This window comes from Cucumis melo, chromosome 8, assembly GCF_025177605.1.
Source record: "Cucumis melo cultivar AY chromosome 8, USDA_Cmelo_AY_1.0, whole genome shotgun sequence".
In the NCBI taxonomy this organism is placed as follows: Eukaryota; Viridiplantae; Streptophyta; class Magnoliopsida; order Cucurbitales; family Cucurbitaceae; genus Cucumis; species Cucumis melo.
The window spans coordinates 6,422,578-6,444,303 of NC_066864.1; the positions used below are offsets into that span (position 1 = coordinate 6,422,578).

General features: G+C 32.9%; 5 protein-coding genes across 12 annotated transcripts; all 5 read right to left on the reverse strand.

Moving 5' to 3' along the window:
- Window positions 1–757: 757 nt before the first annotated feature.
- On the reverse strand, window positions 758–2,390 carry LOC103485178 (uncharacterized). Its single transcript, XM_008442672.3, has one exon. The coding sequence runs from the start codon at window positions 1,915–1,917 to the stop codon at window positions 994–996; it is 924 nt and encodes a 307-aa protein (XP_008440894.2). The 5' UTR covers window positions 1,918–2,390; the 3' UTR covers window positions 758–993.
- Window positions 2,391–4,399: 2,009 nt separating this feature from the next.
- On the reverse strand, window positions 4,400–5,842 carry LOC103485177 (uncharacterized). Its single transcript, XM_008442671.3, has one exon. The coding sequence runs from the start codon at window positions 5,429–5,431 to the stop codon at window positions 4,574–4,576; it is 858 nt and encodes a 285-aa protein (XP_008440893.2). The 5' UTR covers window positions 5,432–5,842; the 3' UTR covers window positions 4,400–4,573.
- Window positions 5,843–9,602: 3,760 nt separating this feature from the next.
- Window positions 9,603–16,395, reverse strand: LOC103485180 (pentatricopeptide repeat-containing protein At2g17670). 7 transcript variants are annotated; one of them, XR_007823182.1, is made up of 5 exons: window positions 14,949–16,395; window positions 14,225–14,370; window positions 13,377–13,780; window positions 11,631–11,812; window positions 9,603–10,873 (listed from the first exon to the last, which is right to left on the reverse strand). XR_007823182.1 is itself a non-coding variant. In XM_017043712.2 (2 exons), exon 1 carries the CDS (start codon window positions 16,341–16,343, stop codon window positions 14,952–14,954), a length of 1,392 nt encoding a protein of 463 aa, XP_016899201.2. In that variant the 5' UTR covers window positions 16,344–16,395; the 3' UTR covers window positions 13,824–14,370; window positions 14,949–14,951. The 7 variants fall into 7 exon arrangements, 1 of the variants encoding a protein (XP_016899201.2); XR_007823180.1 differs by having other exon boundaries at window positions 9,603–10,984; XR_007823179.1 differs by having other exon boundaries at window positions 9,603–10,581; window positions 10,724–11,812.
- On the reverse strand, window positions 9,696–10,625 carry LOC103485362 (uncharacterized). Its single transcript, XM_051088416.1, has one exon. It carries the CDS (start codon window positions 10,623–10,625, stop codon window positions 9,696–9,698), a length of 930 nt encoding a protein of 309 aa, XP_050944373.1.
- Window positions 16,396–17,636: 1,241 nt separating the features above from the next.
- Window positions 17,637–19,038, reverse strand: LOC103485181 (endochitinase-like). Of its 2 annotated transcripts, none has more exons than XM_051088176.1 (3): window positions 18,601–19,038; window positions 18,337–18,484; window positions 17,637–18,192 (listed from the first exon to the last, which is right to left on the reverse strand). In XM_051088176.1, the coding sequence occupies exons 1-3, from the start codon at window positions 19,019–19,021 to the stop codon at window positions 17,826–17,828; spliced, it is 936 nt and encodes a 311-aa protein (XP_050944133.1). In that variant the 5' UTR covers window positions 19,022–19,038; the 3' UTR covers window positions 17,637–17,825.
- Window positions 19,039–21,726: the final 2,688 nt, after the last annotated feature.

A 21,726-nucleotide genomic window follows, 5' to 3' on the forward strand; every position in this document is an offset into this window, starting at 1 on the left:
CATAAATTCTCTAACGTTTTAATGCGTAAGTGAAAGATCTCAATGAATTAAAAGTTCAAAAGTAAATGTTTCGATGTAAATAATTACGAGTAGAAACAAAACGAAAAAGATAAATTGTGAACATATGGTTATATGAGTTAGTTGACGTGGAATCCATATGCATAGACATGGACTCCAATTCTAGAATTGTTTTCTTCCTTTGAATATATCAAATCTAGAAAATGTTGACACTGGGAGGGATAATCCAATTTGTTTAGTGTAGGATTTTCTTTAAAAATCTCCTCTTTTTGATTAGTCCACTTTGTGAGGATTTGTTTCAAGTCATAGACTTACTTTAAAGATTTAAAATGTTTATATCAATCCATCTTATACGTCGATGTCAAATTTGTGAAAATGTAAAAATGTTGATGCAGAAAATCAATATTATGAGGTAGTTAATTTAATTTAGATTATAACTATTTTGTTAATTTATTGTTATGTTATTACATTAATAAATAGTTTAGGTTAGACCATAGTTTGTTAAGTTATTAATTAATTTTTCATAACTAATAATTAACATACTAAACTGTTTTTGATGTTGAAACTTTGATTCCGTTTAATAATATTGGAGCGGAAGATTGTATGTTTGATCTTTGAATAAGGTAATAAGATAACGATTTGAGTATTGTAGTATTAGAAACCCACAAATTACGTATTATCTATGCTTGTGTTGGCCAATTTAGCGAAGAATATAATAGACAAAATTTATCCATTAGCATGAGCTTGATTGGATTTCCACACAATGTTCATTGTTCATCATTTGGAAGAAAAATTTATACAGTGATAAGCCATTTCTTGATTCAAAATCAAAATTCAGCCAAATTTGATAATAATACAGTATATTTAGTGTGTAAAATCCAAGAACGGAGTTAAGTTCACGAATGTACACAACCGATTTTGATGGATCGCCGGAATTCAGTTCATGAGTTGAGGAAATCACAATGAGATCGAATTTCACTGGGTTATGATATTCAGAAGAGATACTCTGGTATGAATCAATTCTCTGAACAATCCTTCTGTTCCTCGTTCGATTCTTTCAATGCTCGAATCCAACCCCATCAATCTCTCTCGAACAATCCCCTCAATCTTCTCCTTCCCTTCTGTATCTCTACTCGATGATCCAAATCGTAAGTCCTCCATCGCCATCTCCAGATTCTCCAACTCGTTCATTTTCTCCGTCTGATTGTTTCGGCTTATCGCTCCCTTCTGGACCAGCCTCGACACCAACATCCATCCACTTGGTTTCGACCTCCACTGCACCGGCACGGCGAGGAACGACAATAGCGAGTTGAAGATCGAGGAGGTGACAGAGCTTGCTTCTCTCAGCACCCTGATCACCGCTGCCGTTACTTCGTTTTCTAATTGAAGAGGAGGAGAGGCTCCGGTGGTGTAATCCATTTGTCTCAGTGATGCGAGTGATTTCTTCAAGCTTTCGTGTTTGATCCTCTTTCTTAAGCAGATATATGCAGCTATACTGTTTTCGATGCCTGAATCTTCATATTTGCTTCGTCGGATCGCCGATTGGAGTTCTCTAATGCTTTCTTTTATCACCAAAACAGTGTCTCTCGTGTTGTCGCAGATATCCAGGAATCTAACAGAATCATCCACCAATTCCTGTACCCAAATTTCACGTCGGTGTGAAGCTAGGGCTTGTTGGGCCAGTGGCAGGTTAAGAACCTCGTTTATGCATCTGTAGAGCTCCACAAGGCCGGAGAGACTGCTGCAAATCGCTTCAATGCTTGAGAAAGATGATGAATCCGAGGATCTAAGCTTGGCTAGCTCTTCCTCCACACGAATCGTGGATGGATGCGATCGAGCAGGTAAACTTATACATCGAACTCTATAACGACTCCAAGGTGTTTGTGAAAATGTAACCATGGCTATTCTGTTGTTGTGCTGTATAATGGGTGTTAGCGGGGGCAACTTATAGATGAAATCCTTAAATTCCCATCACAGATTTATATAGGTAGTAGAGTCAATGGAAAAAAGGGAACTTTTTTAGGGATTTTCAGAATTGAACATGTGAAGGCAGCCAAAGATTAATCAATGATGTGGGTTATGAAGTCACATCTTTTGCCGGCTAAAAAGTAATATTAAATTGGTATCATCCAGTATCCATATTTAATGGAACCTGAATTTGTTTTTATCTGGTTGAGGGATGAATGGCTTGCCATTTCCTTACTTACATACCCCGTATCTCCACCGCCATCACCGCCAACTCACGTTTACCCATGGTTGAAAGTTGAATCTAAGTACATTGGCGTTGGAAATAGGTAGCCAATAAACTAAACCTGACCATCTCCCATGGACAATGGACCTGATTTTTTCTAGGACCAGCAGTCTTTTTCCTCCTCTTTTTTTTTCCTATTGTTTTCTTCACGTTTTATAGAACTTCTAGGCTGTTTCAATGGAGAAAAAGATTCATCCAACTTGATGTATAAATTGACCTTGAATAAGCTCTCAAACTTCTAGAAGTTAAAAGTAACTGATCTTCACGGGATTTTGTTGGAATCTGAGGTCTTGTTTTAAATTGTATTAGGGGTAGATTTTGGTGGTGAAATGGATTAAGGTTTTAAATCTTTGCAAGGATTGAGAGGGATTAGGAGTGGAGCCCTGATGAGATAGCTTGGCTGGCTTTTAAGTGAGTAGAAGCGCGAGTTATCAATCAAATCCTCTTAATAGTGGCAGCTGGTGATCAAAGACAACTTATCATGCAAATGATAGGAGATAAGAGCATTTGGTGGCTAGTCATGGGAGGGCTCTACTCTTATGCTATTTCAATTAATGGTTGAATAAGGAAAGGCCGATCAGATTAGATAGATAACTAGGGATGGGATACAAATTTAGTCCTTTTCTTAGTCGCGCCCTTTCTGTTATTTAATTATATGATTTATTTCTATTTTGCTTTAAATTAATTCACATGTCTGGTTGAAACTTTGAATAATCATATAATTTTCTTTTCTATTCAACAATTAGGCTACATTCTTGTCTAAATATCTATTTTGCGATATTGATAGAATTATATTACAAGATAAAATCTAAGCGTTCGAGGTTGAACTGTTCAGCCTAAAGATCAGTCACAAACCCTAATTCATTCTCTAAACTATTTTCTTAAACTTCTGTTTATAATAAGATTCCATAACAAACTCCCCTAGATAATTAGTAATATATTCTTATATTAGATATTTTCCAAGTCCCAATGTACTGACTCATTGGACTTAAACTTTTTTGTGCAATCGTGTGGGAAGCTGCTTCATTAAGACTCTACTAGACTCTTTTTCCATTAAGACTCTTACTCATCCCCTCTACTTTAATTTTATTACGCAAATGCAATCTTGTGAGAAGCTGCCTTAATGGAGCTTCTTTTCGGGGGGTTTAAATTTCAATTGTAGGTTTAATGAAACTACTGTTCAGGATAGAGGAGGACAAAGAGTATCGTAAACAGAGAATTCTTCTTGGCCGGTATCAAGAAATTGACTTATTAAGATTGCATAGAATAGAGCCACTTGGAATGGGCAGATGAGGAATCTGGTTGGGTTGGTTGGGTTGGGATGAGGCTTGGCCCATTTAAATTGTTTGCTATCTGGACGGCGAAAGCCCATTGGCAGATCGAGTTAGAAGGCTGGCTGGGTTTGGAAGATTCTAGTTGGAGAAGTCTTAGATTTCACCAACCAACCCTCAATTCTTCACTTGATTTATTAGAGTAGTTTGGTCAAATCTTTTTGTATGCAAAAACTAGATGAAGGTGGAAATACAAATCTATTCCCCTAAACTTCACCTAGTTTCTTCAGGAAGTAAGTTGATAGGTCTTAGCCATGAGCCATCTAACAATTTAGCATGATGGAACATTGACAAAAGACCGTTTTAAGTTCGAATTCTTCCACCAGAAATTTTCTTTTCTTAAAAAGCTAATTTCTGAAGGTACACAAGTGACCTCTCTCTCTCAATATATATATGTGTGTGTGAGCGCGGTTGAACTTAACCATCAAAATGAAGGTTAACCTCAAGTCTCATATGGATCCATACATAGAAGATTTAAGAAAACACCCAAGATGATTATATTGCAATAATAAAAAAGATTACAATATTAATAACCTTTTACTATGTCTTTCGTATAATCCACCCCCCACTACGGACCTCCTCCCATTTGTAATCCAACCATCTCTAACTTACCACTATACATTTACTAATGTTATTACTATATTCAAGAAATCATCTACTAGTATCCTTACAGCAACCACATCTTTTGATTTCATATGAAAAGATGTACAATGTATTGAGTTCAATTTTATCCGTTAAACCTTTTCTGGACGGCGATTTAATATAAAGACGCAAAGGGAATGGATCAACAAGCAAGTGATTTCATCATAATCAGACTTAACTATTATTCTTGTTTAGATCAAGAACAAATAGAATACAAATCGTATTATGTACATGAAACTCCAGCTAAATATCCCAATGGCGGATCCCTAAAAGTTGGATGCCTTTACAGGATTCAGGGGGTCAAAATTGGCTATGGAAATACAATACAAGCCTATTGAGAGATTATGTTCAACATAGATGCTCTTGTTTTGATCAATCTCCTGAATACACCATCCAAGCCACTCTCAATTTCTTGTGCTGCCATTTCCAAGCTCTCCAATCTTTTTTGAGCAATCTGCGACTTCTCAACCTCCATTTCTTCAACAATAGAGCTCAAAGCCACATCCACATTCTCAAATTCGTTCAATCCACTGTTTGATTCGCAGGCAATCGCCCCCTCGTGCACCCACTTAGAAACCAGAGACCACCCTCGAGCTTTTGACTTCGTCGAGGGCGTCAAGTACACCAACACGGATTCGAAGATTAAGCTGTTGGTCGAACAAGCTTGTCTTAACGCACCAATCACAGAGCTCAGGTGATGATCCGGATTTTCCATTGGGGTTGTGTTGAATTTCTCATTCATCTTCTTCATTGATGTTATTAACTTTTTAGCTTCTTTTTTCATCCTTTTTCCGTAACAATTATAAGCAGCGGTAGCAGTTTTAACGGCGGAGTCGCCTTTTCTCCGGCGAACAGCAGAATGAAGAGCCCCAACATGTTGTTGGGTTTCTAATGTCACCTCCTTCGCTAAGCTGCAAACATCCAAAAGCTTCATAGAACCATCCAACAACTCTTCCACTAACTGTTTATGTTGGGGACAAGACAAAACCTTCTGGGTAGACCCCATTTTGAGAAGCTCATCAATGGAGTCGTACAAATCCTGTAATCCCAAAAGCCCACCACAAACAGAAGAAGAAGAAGAAGAAGACACCCATGTCTTCACCTTCCTCAACTCCTCCTCAACCTTCGAAGTACTAGGATGTGATCTAGAAGGTAAGCTTATTGATCTCGCATGGTACTTGGTAGCCATTATTGACAACCCTTATCTTTTTTCTCTCAACAAAAGCTAAAGTAGAAACTCTCTTTGCTGCTTCTGGATAGGTTTTACAAATGCATATATATATATATATATATATAGGAACACATACACATACACACATTATAGAGGTATTAAATGGTGGGGGCATTGATGATTAAGGGTTGTCACATGATTGCGCAGCATCGAATTTGGACCAAATGATTTGGAGATGGAAGATTAGTTTAATGTGAAAAGAGAGTGAGGTGTCGTGTGATTTTGTGAAGAGAAGGTGTTGTTAGAATGCGGAAGAGAAGAGTCATAGGGAAAGGATATTTTGGCGCCGCCACATAACCCACATTACCAACTTTTTAAATAAAAACTTCCATTTTTATTAATAGAAAAAAAAGGCTGAGTTTGCACACCTACCAAGACCAACGCCTAGCTGTGCTGTCTCTATGCGCACATAATTGGGAGCAAAGTTAGCCTCTTCTTTTTCTTTTCCAAAATAAACTATTCTATTTTTGTCATCATTTTTATTATTTGTAATCTTGATTCTCTCGTTTTTCTTATTTGATTTTTATATTTTCTTATTTTATTTGGTTCTAGTATTTGTATTTTTTCATAAAAAAAATATTTATTTTTGTTTTTGTACTTTTTTTTTTTTAAAAAAATAATTTTGGTAGTTGTACAATGGAAATATCTTTTTCTAAAAATCATCATTTTATTTCTAAAACTTTAATTTAGTGTTTTATACCTAACAAAAAAAAATCATGATTACATTTGAAGAAAACATAGTAAAGGAAATATAAAAACAAGTTTTTCTTTTTGTTATTATCATAATTATTTGAAATGATAATAGTTAATCTTTCTTTCTTTTTTATATTAATATTTAAAATATTTATTTTTATTTTTGTACGTTAATTTTGGTAGTTCATTTAAAACATCTATTTTCACATCGATAACGTTTAAACTTAAAATTTGTATAACCAATGAAAATTTTTGACACAAATTTATGGTTATATTTTTAAAATTTTAGTAAAATATAATTTTTTTTCTCCCTTTTTGTCATCAATTTGTTATTATTATTATTATTATTACTTTGTAATCTTGAATCTCTCACTTCAGAGATATTAAGTCATTGGTATTGGTAATTTCCCTCTCCCCCAAAAATAAGAAAAGAGAGAAACCGATTGGTTCATTGGGTGGCTGCGGAGTTCGATAAAAAGTAAGCAGGTGAATCCAATTCATTTTAAAAACACTTTCTTTCATCCATTGGTTAACTCAATTAACTTAAAATAATTTCAACATTTAAACGTTAATTTTATTCATAACAATGAACGATTGGATCGATGTTTAGAATAGAATTATACTAAAATAAAATTGATGCTTATATGCTCATGTATTACATTTATATTTCTAATAATGTTATGCTATAAAGTATAAACCATGCCAAACCATACTATCCATAGTTAAGTGCTGACAAATTAAATCATGATAATAATTAAAGCCATATCTTTTTTTAAAAAAAATATTTTATTCAAAAGATAAAAAATAAATAAAACATAAAATAGAATAAATGATATATAGGTTTGTTTTTGTGTCTATAATGAGTGATTTCATTTATTAATTTAGTAAGAATATGAGGTGATCGGGAATCTTAGGATAAGGACAAAATGCTATTTTAAAAATAGATAATGGTAGAGAGGGTGGCATTGCTAATGACCTCAAACAACTTAAGCCAGGCGTCACCATTTGAAACTATCAACGTTGCTCTTTTCATTTTTTTTTTTCCTTCCCTTTTTTCTCTTTTTCTTTTTTTGGTTAAAAATAAAAAGTTAAGTATACCCAACAGCATGCATGAAGTAAAAAAAGCTGCTATATAATCTCTTGTAAATCTTACTTTTCTTTTCTAATCTAATTTTCAATTACAACAAATCTTTATTTGAAAGATATGGGTTGAAGTGAAATTGCTTTCGTTTGGCTTTTTTTTTCTTCTTAGTATTGGAGTCCAATTGTCTGAAGAAAACAAATTGAATAGTTTCTTATGTTTTGAATTTAGAAGCGTAACAAAAATCCCAATTTGATTATGTTATTTGATTAAATCTTTGATTATTAAAAAATTAAATTATATTAGTCACCTTGAATTTAATTTGTTTTTCTTATATAGAACTACAAACTAATATACATAAACTTTTTGTTTTCGTGTGAATGGTTTTTGCACAACTTGTTGTCTTATCTCACAACTCGAACTATATATCCATCCATTCAACTTTGTTTACTATTATCATTTGAGTTTGATTGAGTAAGTCGTTTATTTTTTTAAAAAATAATGGTCATGAATATATCTAATTTGATAAAAAAAAAAAAAAGAACAATTTCAATCGATAGACAAATTTTTTAAGTAGGAAAGAATGTTGAAATAGTCGGCATATACGGTAAGGAAGAACGCCTCACATTGTTGCCATTTTAGCACCAACTTTTATTTCATCCTTTCAAAATTTTGATCTTTTGTTATTTAAATCACGTATCTCCTTTTATAAATTGTTATCATTCGGTGGATGACAGAAAAAAAAAATCCTTACAAAAGTTTTCACTAAAAAGGAAAACCATTAAAGAAAGGTTGGAACCAAATTATGTAAAAAAGAGTTTGGTAGTTTAATTTGGGATCGCAATAGGGAAAGAGAAGACACGTGTCCTATAATGAGAGGACACGTGGTTAGTACAAAGTAGCAATTATGAGAAATTTGTGCACTTAAGAGTCCCATTTAGATAAGGACACGTGTAAGTTTTGTGCCAGAGTGGCACATGTAGGTTGTGATAGTTCCAAGAGCCATTGATGACCAAGCCTTTGATTTGATGAGATCCAATACTCTTATCCTATCCAACTTCTTAATGTTGCTATTGACACGTGTTTCTTTCCTATTGAATGTGGCATGAAAAAATTATAATAATTATATTGGAAAAAGCTGCAAAAAGAAATATAAAAATAAGAAAAAAAAAGGAAAAGAGATTTAAATTCATTTCACAAAAAAGAGTATTTGAATTATAAGTATTAAAATCGAGTACTTTATGATCAAAATATAGTTAAAAAATATTATATATTGATTGATCTATTTTATGTAAAAACACACACACAAACAATTGCTTTGAAATTGGTTTAGTTATTTTAATTTCATAAAACTCTATCTATTAACTTATACTAATTAACGTTTTAAATTTTACTCTATTTGCTAATTCTAACCATTTTTTTTTCTTTTATATAAACCCATTGACTTTAATAAAATTAAGTTTGCATCAAATTGTGTTTAATAATTATATTAGCCTTTCTATATTTCCTTATTTTCAAGATCGCATGACAATAATTTTATTGATGATTTTGAATAGTAGTGTCTATGTATTGATCCGTGAGATTATGACGCTTCTTTATGGCTCTCATGATATGAGTTATTCAAAATTTTTAGTTAAATTTAATTCTCAAGTTTTAGTTAACGTCATTCATCTTAATTGTCTATTTTCCTCTTTTGAGGTCGTTGTTTTATAAGAAATCAAGATGCGTAATAAAAAAACCTCATGCACACATATGTACTTTTAAGAGAGCAAGTCTTATAAAATGATAAATCATACCAATAAAGGTAGAGGAGATAACAAGATTCTATCCACCTTTTTAGAGAAAGAAGAAGAAATAGACACATAACAACCCCTAATTACTATGCCTTAGGGCAACTAAAGCTAAATGATCCGCCAGAAACTTATAGTTTTCATCAAAATCTAATTTTCTCGATCTCTCTGAATTACTGGAAAATGTGCAATTTGATGATGTTATCAAAGCCTTGATTTGAACATTCTACCATCAAAACCTTGATTTGAACCTTATCGAAAATTTTTGTTTATTAAAAAAAAGAAAAGAGTAAAATTTCACTCAAATTTCAAAATATAAATCTTCTACCACGTAATTATCTTAAATCTAAGTTATAGAAAAACAGGCACTTGTCTAAAAATGTATTTAAAATTCAAGCTGTTCATATGATAACTATTTATACAAAAACACCCACTTATTGATTCCTTTGTTTTGTGAATTTACATTTTAGTAAGAATTCAAATTGTTTAGTGAGGAATTATGAAAAGCGTAGTATAGTTTTAGAATTTGGAATTTAGGTAGCAAAAACTATAATAAAAGAATGAGTTTCATGGTATGAAAGAATGGATAGTTATATTCATCTTAGATGAGATTGTCATTACTGTACAAGAATAATATTTAATGTTTGAGATCAGTAATTCAATGAACCAACATGTTCAGAAAACACACTCTATGTTTAACTAAACATTTGAACATGCTATCTAATCCACTCTCTATTCCTTCAAAACTTGATGCCAATGTTCCAATCCTTCTTTGTGCAATTTGAACTTCAGCTTTGTTATCATTCCCACAAGCCTCTCTCCCTTGGCCAAGGAGAGAATTGAGAGCAATATCCACATTCTCCATCTCATTTACTGTCTTCTGTCCCTTCCCCGATCCAGACTTGATCACCGGCATCAATTGCGACACCAATGACCACCCTCTAGCCTTACCCTTCACTACCGGCGCCGATAGGAACGCTAGAAGCTCTCCAAATATAGAGATGCTGACGCTTCTTGCTTCTCTCAGCAGTTTGATTACAGGCAACAAATCATGATTTTGTATATCCCATAATAAAAAGAAGTCTGTTGTTCTATCATTCTCCATTCGCTTCAGCACGCCGATGTAGCTTCCGATCTCTTTCTTCACCTTCCTTCGGTAGCTGAAGTAGGCACGGACATGGCTTTCGACAATGGAATTTGCACACTTTCGACGTAAAGCGGATTGAAGGGTTTGTATAATTTGTTTCATCGTAAGGATTATGTCTCTTGCTGAGCTGCAAGAGTCTATCAATACAACAGATTCATTTAAAGCCTCTTCCACAAGCTTCCCTTCCTTATAGTGAACAAGAGCCTGCTGGGTGGAAGAAGATTGAACAAGCTTCCCAACAGAGTTATACAACTCTGCTAGTCCAACCAATGCAACTTGAATCTCCTCAAGCCCTAACGGTGTTGTTTTTGCCTTGCAAGACGAAACTTGAAAGGATTTTAGGCTTTGTAACAACGGTTCTGACTCGAGCTCCACCCTTGTAGGCAAGCTAACCGACCTAATAGGTTGGTGGGCACCGGTGAATATCGATGTGATCACCATCTTTGATTTGTAAATTGGTGGAATTCACAAGAGAATTGAATGGTTTGAGCAAAACCAACCAACTTTTAAGCTAATTTATATGGAAAAGAGAAGCTTACGAAGTCCCTGTGCATGCATGTCAAAGTCACAACGTTATGGACCATAGCTTCAGCTCTCTCTGATTCTCTTGCAACAGTTTCACCCTACAATCTGAGCATCTAAGTCAAATCTTTTAATCATATGCTCCACCGATTGGCCAACATCAAGCTCTGACAACAAAATAGAGTAATAAAGTATTTGAACATGTTGGCATAGTTGCAGGCCATAATGATAGCAATGCCACCTTGCCTCCTCAATAATTGGGGTTTCACCATCTGGGCCTAAACCCAACATAATTTAAGGTTTAATCAAATGACTAATCATGTGAGCAAAAAGAGAATCAGCTAATTTCAACCCTAAATATTCCCGACCCATGTTTTGTCTCCACCCATCAAGAGGGATGTGAATATATATAGAGATAAAAAGTGCCTAACCCCTCTTAAAAGATAGTTTTGTTAATGATTGTAGCCATGAATCTAGGCTTGCAATGAGCAAACATTGTTACTCCCATAGCCAAGATTATAGTAATCTTTCTAATGCAGCGGCAACAGACAAAGGGCGGGGCATGCGGCTAACATAATGGGGGGAAGAGAAATTTGAGTAAAAAGACGATCATACCTAATTAGATGAAAAGAACAAGGCAAAAAGTTGAATGAAAAATCCTAAACAATGTGCATTAATCATTCTGTCAGAAAAATGCCATTCTTTTATTTGCCTTTTTGTCTAAATCTACGGAAACTCAAACACAAGAATCAAGTAGCCTACTGCATGATCTTGCTCTATCTAACAGAGTAACACCATCATTTTCAGTTTAAGAGGAACAACAAACTAAAATTTCCCATCATTACGAAGTGAAATAGCTAAAAGGAGAAACTGGGTTTGAGATTTTAAGTTCATGGGATGGACCAAGGAAGAGAAAAAACAAACCACATGATCACAAATTGAGAGAAGACAACGAGGCCCTAGTCCTTAAGAGACGCCATGAGGGAGACACGAGAAGAGGTTAAGTCAGGCGTTTTGTCGAACATGTGAAGGGCACTGAACAAAACAACACAGCAATCACCTTCACCGTAAGGTGCATGAATTTGAATGAAATGAAAATCCATTGCCTGCAAGGATAAGAGTAGCGTAAGCATCATCAATCTATGACTCTATTATTAGTTCACTCAAAAAACGAACAAGAATACAAAATTCTTTGTCAGAATTCCACTTGAACTGAGAGTGTCATTTATGAATCAAAACAACTTTTGGTGTAAAGTCGGTACGTATTAACATCCATTTGATTCATCCTGTTTCTATTGCATTAAGAAAACTTTCTCAAATATATTAGTTATTTCATCATATCCGTTGTTCTTCCATTTCATGAATTTTAATTTAGTATTACTATACATCCCAACGATTTTCGATTTTACGTCATTGCTGTAGTTTCTAACGAATAATTTATTTTTCCTCTATTAGAACTTTACACTCTACGTGTATAATTAACAAAAAGAAACTTACCAAGGTAAAAATCTTAACAAATTCAATTTTGCAAGATGAAAAAAATACGAGTAAGAAACAACAATTATAAACTAATGTTTGACCACTAAAGTTACATTTGGATCAAGACCAAGAGTTGATGCACGTAGGAGCCAAGAGGAGCACTTAACCACTGAAATTACTGTGTTTCGTATCGATCTATTTGTTAATCTTAAGTATCATAAAATTTGAACGTTGTAATGATATGATAGAGGGCAAAGAACATTTGACACACTATCTAAAAAAAATCTAATATTTGCACTTGTAGGGTTTAAAACATGTTAACTTTTAGATCAACAAAACACCGGCATACAAGTGCTAATATTACATTTGGATCAAGAGGAGAAAGCGTTTGAACATTGAGGTCATCAAGTCACCAAATATTGAGAGGATGAATAAATGGATGTGGGGCATAAGCATGTGAGCAAATTCTTAATGTAATCTTGTAGCCACAAGATTAGGTCAACCATCCAAAAGATTTCATTTAAACGTACGGATCCATAATAGAGAGAGTGACAAACGTACAAATGTACCAAAAATAATGATTCATTCACATTATAACCTAAGATTTAATTAAACACCATCCATTGCCTCTTTGTCTCCTTATAAATATTCAAACCACTAGTACTCAATGATAATATTAATAATCATAATAACAACAATTATTAGTCTATTTATCAAACCATATGGCTTGGTTTTGCAATGTGGTTTCTCAACATTAAAGCCTGGCAATGAATGACTGTCTCCCAATTTTTGAAAGAAAGAAAAAAGATCCCACATGAATCAATTCCATTTGACCACTAGAGATTATAGAAATCATATGTTAATTGGCCTAAAGATCACCAAGAATCTATAGCTTTGTTTGTTTCTACAAATTGATCTGTCTTTAAAAGATAAAATAATTGAGTGATATTTGTTATTAATAGTTACACAAAATGAACCTTAATTCCACCATAATTCTTACAAATGTCTTTTTTAAAAAGATTGGTTTTACAAAGCAATGAACCAAACCAAATAATAGTGTAGTTTTTGTCAGGCTTTGTGATCCGATGTGAAGATACTTTGGCAAAAACTTTCAATTTTTGCCAGTTATTTTTAAAGATATTGTTACCTTACCAACCAAAATATAATCACATACCCATATGCAATACTTACCAACTTGGTCTTTATATCCACTGCTGATTTCATACACGCATCGATTGCAGATCGCAAGTGTGTACCAGTGAGGACCATTATAAAATAAGGGTGAATGTATGTTTCAGTATCTAATATTATTTTATGATAATACTTCTCTTATTCAAAACTTGCAATTCATCAATAAGTTTCTTTGTCCAATGGTATGGAGTGATCGTATATTCGTTATCATAAGGACGATCAGCTTAGTAGATGAATCTGCATGAGTGTGATGTTTGTGCGGGAAAGTATCTCTCTTTATTGCATTTTCTTTCTGGGTGAAAAAAGATCTCTTAAATAAGGTTATTGAAGTCCTTCCTTGTGATTGTTTTACGAGGAGTGAACTCAAGTAGTTCCTCCTTTTCTCCTTGGATAGTATGTTTTACCTGTTTATCTCAAAATAAACAAATAAATAATGCAATGAGGAGATTAGAATAAAATAGACCATAATATTAGAAATGAGAGAGTTCATCAAGATATTTCCATATAAAATTGACATAATTGTAAGTATAGTCAGTAAGGACATAGTGACATAAGTGTTGTGTACTAAATAACAATGAACTGCATCGGATTGAATACATAATAAACACTTCTTATTGTATAGCTTCTCGGCCCAAATGTTTCTGAAATACAGTTAAAACACCAAAAAAGATTATATACAATCAGCAAAACTTAGCATAAAAGGTGAATGCAATAGTATGGTGAGGATAAAATAATGTTGAATGATTCCAATTCAAAAAAATGCATCAAGCAGTAGAAAGCTCTGGAGAACATCAGCAAAGCATCTAATCTAGTTTGTAGGACAACACTTTTACAAAGTGAGTACGAACCTTTATAAAAATTTGGATCCATGTTCTTCTACAAATGTTTAGCCAGAAACCTCTATTAACGGGCTTTCACCTGTCGTTCAAGCTTCACCAAGTTTCCGGCTTTCCGCTAAACCAATTTTTCCATTAGCCAGCCAAATGCTCAGGCCCTGAACCACAGAAACTAGAAACGTGAGATTTGGTAGCAATCATCAGCACAAGTCATGAAATAAAATTTGGTGCGAAAAAACAATGTCATCTCAGACTAAAAGTGGAAGGGAATCTTAAGCCAAGAATAGATCACTCCAAAACCATCCAATCTTTGATTCTAATCCAACCCTCGTCTATAACCACTATCTTATAACATTTGAGATGACTTAAAATGTGACTGCATTAAGCTGCTAAAGATACAATATGCTAGGCTATGCAGTTAAAAGTACAGTGTATATTTATCCAATCTAAGAATATTTCTCTTCACCATTGTCGCACTCTAGAGAAAACAAGTCAGCATCAAAATTTCAGATCCAAATCCAAGCAGTAGTAGCAGGAACTTAGCTATGGACAATTGTTATCCAGAAAAGGCCAGATTTGGCCCATTCCTCAAAAGAAGTGCTCAGGAAAAATATAAAAATATCCCATCAATGAGCAGAATTTATTTCATATGGGATAAAAGTAAAAGACAATGGAAAGCAAATGGTCCGGAAATTTTTAAAACATAAAAACAATTACAAAATGACCAAACTTTTACCAGTTATACAGCATGGGCTTGCTCCCTCGCATTCTTCAGAGACTTCAACGTACTCTCTAACGACAAATATGCAGAAACATCAGTCAGACTTTTACTCTCAACTGCATAATCAAACACTTCATATGCTTCAGCAATTCTACCACTCCTGCATAGCGCCCTCACAAAAGTAGAATAAGAAGCTGATTCAAGCTTCATATCACTAGACTTCATCAAACCATACAATTCAATCCCTCTATCCAAAAGCCTAGACTTTGACAACCCATGGAGTAACGTATTATACGTGAAGGAATTGGGGTTACACCCCTTTGCCTCCATCTCCTTAAGCAATGACAATGCTCCTAAAGCATTACCCTCACGACACATTCCATTCATCAATGAAGTGTAAGTAACTGTGTCAGGGAAATGACCCATCTCTGCCATACTGTCCAAAAAGTCTATGGCTTCCTTAACCCGCCCCGACTTCGATAAGCCAAAAATCAATGTATTAAAAGTTACAAGATCGGGCTCCAATCCCACCTCCTTCATTTTCTTATAGACTCCAATTGCCTCGGCGCCCCTGCCAACCATACAATAACCTTTCATAATTGTGTTATAAACAAAGCAATCCGGCTTAAAACCCTCCTTATACAACAGACTTACCAACCGCATAGCCTCACGTAGATTATTGCTATTACACACATTATCTATCAAGATCGTATAAGTAACAAGATCGGGCTTCGCACCACAGCTACTACGCATTTCAACTATAAAATTATAAACCGTAGACAGAGCTCTGGACTTGCAAAGTTGCTTAACGAGATGATTATATGTATAAATATCAAGAGGCGTGTGTTTTAGCGATAATTCCTTAACTAACTCTACAGCTTCATCAACGAGACCTACCGAACAAAGCGAACGCACAGCAAGATCAGCGGTTACCTTGTCAGGATTGAAGCCATTGGTAACCATGAAATTGAGAATTTTCCGAACCGAGGCGAGAGAGGAATCGGGACGATTCTCCGAGGTAGAGAGTAAGATATGGAAAGTCGATTGATCGGGCGAGAAGGAAGGTTGGACTTTGGACATATGGCGGAGGAAAGAGATGGAATCATTAAGTGTAGCTATTGAAGCGTAAGACTGAAGGAGGGAATTATGAACTCGAAGGTTGAAAGGGGCTTTTGAAGTAGAGATGAAGGAGGAGTAGAGCTTCTTGGCGTCGGCGAGACTAGCCGATTTGAACACCGTTGGGAGTTTAGGCTTTACGGGGTGGCCGGAGCTCTGACCCGATGGGGTTTTCCGGGATGGTTTTGGGGTTGGTTTCTTGGATGAGAGCGGAGGCGCCGCCGGAGAAAGGGTCGGTTTGTGAATGACGGAGGTGGAGAGAATTGAACGAAATGATGGCGATAATTTTCCCATCTTCCAAATTTCCCTGCGACGGTGAAATCGATTGGAAGGGTTTTTCGATGTTAGGGTTTTTGCAGAATTTGAGATTTGCGTTGGAAATTAAATGGGCCGGGCTTCGGCCCAACAATATGAAGGCCCACTGTTGACAGATATAGATAAAATTAGGATAATTACAATATCTAGGTCTATCATTCTCTTATCATTAGTAGATTTTGACAGATTTTATTATATTTGTAATTTTTTTAAAATGTTGCTATATAATTAATTATCTTGAATAAAATTGTTACATTTGCAACTATCCCATAAAATTAAATGACAATTTTAAAAATAATAATTAAATTAATTATATAATATAACAAAAAATATCACCAATATTTCACGATGATAGAATTTTATCATTGATAGAGTTAAATAGACTTTGTTATATTTATAATTTTTTTAAATGTTGTTATATATGCTATTACTTTCGATCTAATTATTATTTTTCCAACTATTCTGATCCATTCATATTCTAATCATTCAACTAATAACTATATGAATATGTACCCTCGTGTTGAATAAGTCAAACTCCAAAACTTTTATAGGTTAATTTATTTATGCTCTTTGTTATGAATTTTAAAAAAATCATTAATAAATTAAATTCATAAATATGTAGTTGATTTTACTGATGAATGTAGGAAAGGTTTTCAAAAGATAATTTTGCATAAAATTCTAAATTGATTTATTTATAAAAACTCAAACTTTTAATCCATACGAGCTTTAAGTTTAAGTTTCACAAAATATTTTTTTCCAAACCAAACTTATTGGAAAAGTGTAAGTTGATATGTATTTTATTTCGAAATTTAGATCGATATACAACTCATGAATAACCTAAGTTGATTTGCACCCAAAATCAATACTATCTATGATCTACCCTATTCTCTAGTTATCTCATTCCTATTTAACATTTAATTCTCTATTTTTGTAAACTTAAATATTTTCATTTATCTTACATAAATCAGTGGTACAAACCTAGCTAGTTAGAATTTTCAATCAAAAAGAATAATAATAATAATCAAAAGAGAGTCCTTCCCCCATATATGATGAATTTAAGTTGCAATAAAAAATAAAAAAGAAATCTTTAGTCATTTATTTCATTTAAAAAACTTTTTGTTAACTCTTAGACTTGTTAATTTATTATTATTAATGGTGGGTTTCTATTAAAAGAATCAACAAAATCTTTATTTTGTGGATTTTTATTTGATGTAGTTGATATGTGATTATATATTTTGACATAAAGTTTATTTGTGTGGAAATGAAAGAAGAGGGCACAAAATCATTTTGCATTGATTATTATTGTTTATGGGGAAACTAAAGTGAATTTCCCTCTCTAATCTTTATTGTGACATTAAGTTTTGACATTACACATCCCACCAAGTCATAGTCTTACTGCATCTCATGAGGGAGAAGACGCTTTTCATTTTATTCCATATATGTTGTAAGATCAGTAAATATTTAGAAAGACCTTTGATTGTAGCAATCTAAATTGTTGCCATAACCAATACCCAGCATGTCGCAGTATCGTTTGTAAAATCCAATTCTGTCTTTAACTCTATCATCTGGGCCATGTCCACACTCGAGTCCACCGTTAATGATGTTGGTGATGACACCATAACCAGGGACTCTTCCTGCAGCATTGTCAGCGCTCGAAGGTTGCCAATTGCCGGTAATAACATTATGACAAGAAGGTTTATTTCCTTGCGCTGTCATCCAAAACCATAGGGCTGTCTTGAAGGATGTAACTGGATCTGTGGCCACTGTATCGGGGTTGGTTAGCAACGGCGCTCCTATTGCTTTCCCTGCTGGTCCATAGTTGTAGTTGCTAAAAAAAGTCCAATCATTTCAATACGATGTTAGTTAACGTTGAGAGACTAAACCTAAGTTAAAAAAACTAAAATTGAACAAAACTCTAAAGTAAAAGAAATTATCAAAATGATGTTAAACCCCAAAACAAAAAAAAACTCACTGGGTTAGTTGGATTGGTCCACGACCGTAATATTGTTGACCAGGGGCACACGGCCATTGTTGACTAGGTGTGCAATATGTTTGTTGATTTCTCTCTCGTATGAAACAATATCCCCATGCATATGGGCCATCTGGTGCAGTGGACCATCCTCCTGCATCGTCACATGCAAGTAAATTTTAAGTCGAGAGAGTACTAAAACAAAAATCAAAGATAGTTTTATGAAACAATAATAAATAAAGATCGATAGTTTCAAAATAAACAAACCTGTAGTTTCGTGAGAAGTTTGACCGAAAAAAGCTGCAATCTCCCTCTTACGAGTAGTTGCATCTCCTGTGGTACCAAAGGTTGGGAAGGATCGCGCAGCAGTAATAAAAGCATTATAGGTATAGAATCCGTTACTAGGACATCGAGGATCCCTACTATATTTGAGCATTTGATTGTAAAGGCTTTCGCTTATGATACTTCCCACACCACTGCCGCCGGAGGGCGTAGGGGTACTAGAGCCACGACACTGGCTCTGACAACCATTTTTACAATAGTCGTCAGTGTCACCGCAGAACCCAAACTGGCTGCAGCAGAGGTTATTGGGGCATAGAGCTCCATTGGCCTGCCGCCCACATTGCTCGGCCGAGGCAGCTCCCAAAAGAAAGGCAAAGGATAGGATTATAAGTGAATATGTCTTCATGTTTTTGTTCGATGTAATATTGAAGGCAAATGTAGATATTTATAGGCAATCTTTTGGTAGAACTTTCAAAATTACAAAACTAAAATTTAAGGAAATTAAAAATGATTTTGGATTATTATTGTTCAAACTTTGACCACAAAACTTGTTAATTAATGTCACACTCTAAATCTTACAAGAATTCTCCCTTAATTGATGGGGTGTAATTACATTGATAGGCCCCACCATGCCTAATTGTGAATACCCCCTCATACTATATAGATCACACACACACATATGTATATGTGTATGATCAAAGTTGATCTGTTTGACATTTTGATCCAAAATGTGTATATCGTAATAATTAGAAGAAATTTGGTTCAATGCCACTTAAAATGGGTTCATTATGTATAAATTTTAATCATGCCAAGTACATTTTTTCAATGAGTATGAAGTTACCCTCGAATATGAATTTAACTAAGTCATCAAGTACAAACATAACAAAAGAATATAATAATTCATCTATGATAGACCACAATAGACCAAGATTTGATTATCATTGTATCTATCAGATAGACACATATAATAATTTATCTTATTCTATTGTGGTTAATCGTAGATAGAGTATAATATTTTGGTTCATTTTGTTATGTATTTGTATTTTTTATTTAATCTATGATTTAAGAATGTTTCATTTTAAATATCGAAGCTTAGGTAAGATTTTTTTTTCTATATATATAAAAGTTTGTTTTGAAATTGGTCCATAATTCAAATGTTAAGAACACAATTTCAAAATAATTACTCTAAGTCTTTACCTTTACGATTTTGATTTTGATTTTGATTGTCTAATTTTGTAAAATTTGAAATTGTAGCTCTTTCGGCCGCCTTAAAAGAAAATTCAATAGCTAATTCCATTTTTAATGTTGGTTTGAAAGATCAAAATTCATCTTATAAATGAGTGTTATCCCAATGTGTATTCTTAAATAAGAGAATTATTTAATATTTTGAGTTTGGTTTCCCTATTCCACCATTTGTTAATAAACAAAATGAGAAAAATAATATAGAGTACTTATTATTTAATTTAATTTGATCAATTGATAGACATTATAACTTAGCTCACATTAAGCTAATTTTTGTATTATTGATTTTGATGTTAGAAATTTAATTTTGATGCAGTACTGCATATTGCTAAAAAAATTTCATATATATGTATGTATTTATGAAAAAACATAAACAAAATTTGATATTTATCCTATTTGAGTTAAATTAAAATAAAATAAAATAAAATAAAATAAAAGTTAAAAGTAATCTGATGAAACCAAAATAATTTGATAGTATAAGTTTTATGTTTAATTTTAAAATTTCATCATAAATACTCGATAATTTAGAAAAGTTTTTCTAACCATTCAAAAAATTTCAAAAGCAAAATTGACAGAGAAAAAAAAAAAGACTCACAAAGGAAAAAGAAATAGGTATGTTAGATTTAATCTATATTAAAAAAAAAAAAAAAAAACTATAAAATGATGGTAGCCTCATTTCACAAATCAAAGGAAACACGCAACATAATTATTGTGCTTATTTGACTTTTTATCTTAATATACATTTAACTTAATTCTAAACCATACCTTTTAGAAACTTAACCCTAACTAAATTTTTATCTAAATTACAAATTTAATTCTTAAACTTTTATTTCATATCTCTACACTACAAATTAATCTTTATCTAAATCATAAGTTCGTAAAAAAATTAATACAAAAACATCAAATTGAAATATAATAGCATACGAAACAACTAATCTAACAATAAGACAAAAATTTATATAGCATTCGATGTATCTATTGCGATTCATTAAATCGTTTGATCCGACTCTATTAAGTGATAAATTTTATAAAATATTTTAATTAATTGTTGATGAAAAAAATATTTATGATATAGTCAAAGTTTTAATTTTTTAGAAAAAATAATTATTTGAATTCCATAAACACAAAAAGATAAATTACATTTTTCAATAATCCATATTTGACTTTTCCAAACCCAATTTATTGGATGATTGAACAATGCATGTATATATCAGTCCAACATAATTTTAAGTACAACTCCCAAAGTTAGAATAATTCCTTAATAATATTATATTCACTTTGTGTGTATTCATGAATCAATTTTTGAAAAGATAAAATAAAATAAAAACACCCAAATAATTAAGAAACAAAACTAATAAGTTTTTTTTAGCGATAAAAGATTTTATTTTGTAGTACAACTAATGGAAACAAAGGTTCCACTTTTTCTTTTAAAAAGAAAAATTAAGACGACTTCAATTCTCTATTTTCTTTATTCTTTTATTTTAACAGGACTTAATTAATTTCAAAACTAATCTTTAATAAAATTTCTGAAAAAATAAAATTAGAATACACCACCTGGAAAAATATGGTAAAAATGTTTGATTATATTTTTATTCATATATATCACATTAAAAACTTTTCAATTAAGAACTATAGTGATCTATTTTGTCTGTGGCCTCGTAAAAATATTGAAAAATTGTTAAAAATAACACAAAAAAAAAAATCATACTTCACGAATAATATCCTTTTTAATCGATTGCTTTAATTGTACTAGGATCAATCTTGTTTACCAAAACGAAAACTTAGTAGTCAAATTTAATCTTTCAATATAATTTTATTGGTTTGAATGTTCTATCTAAAGATGTTTAATTTTAAATTTTGGTCTTGATA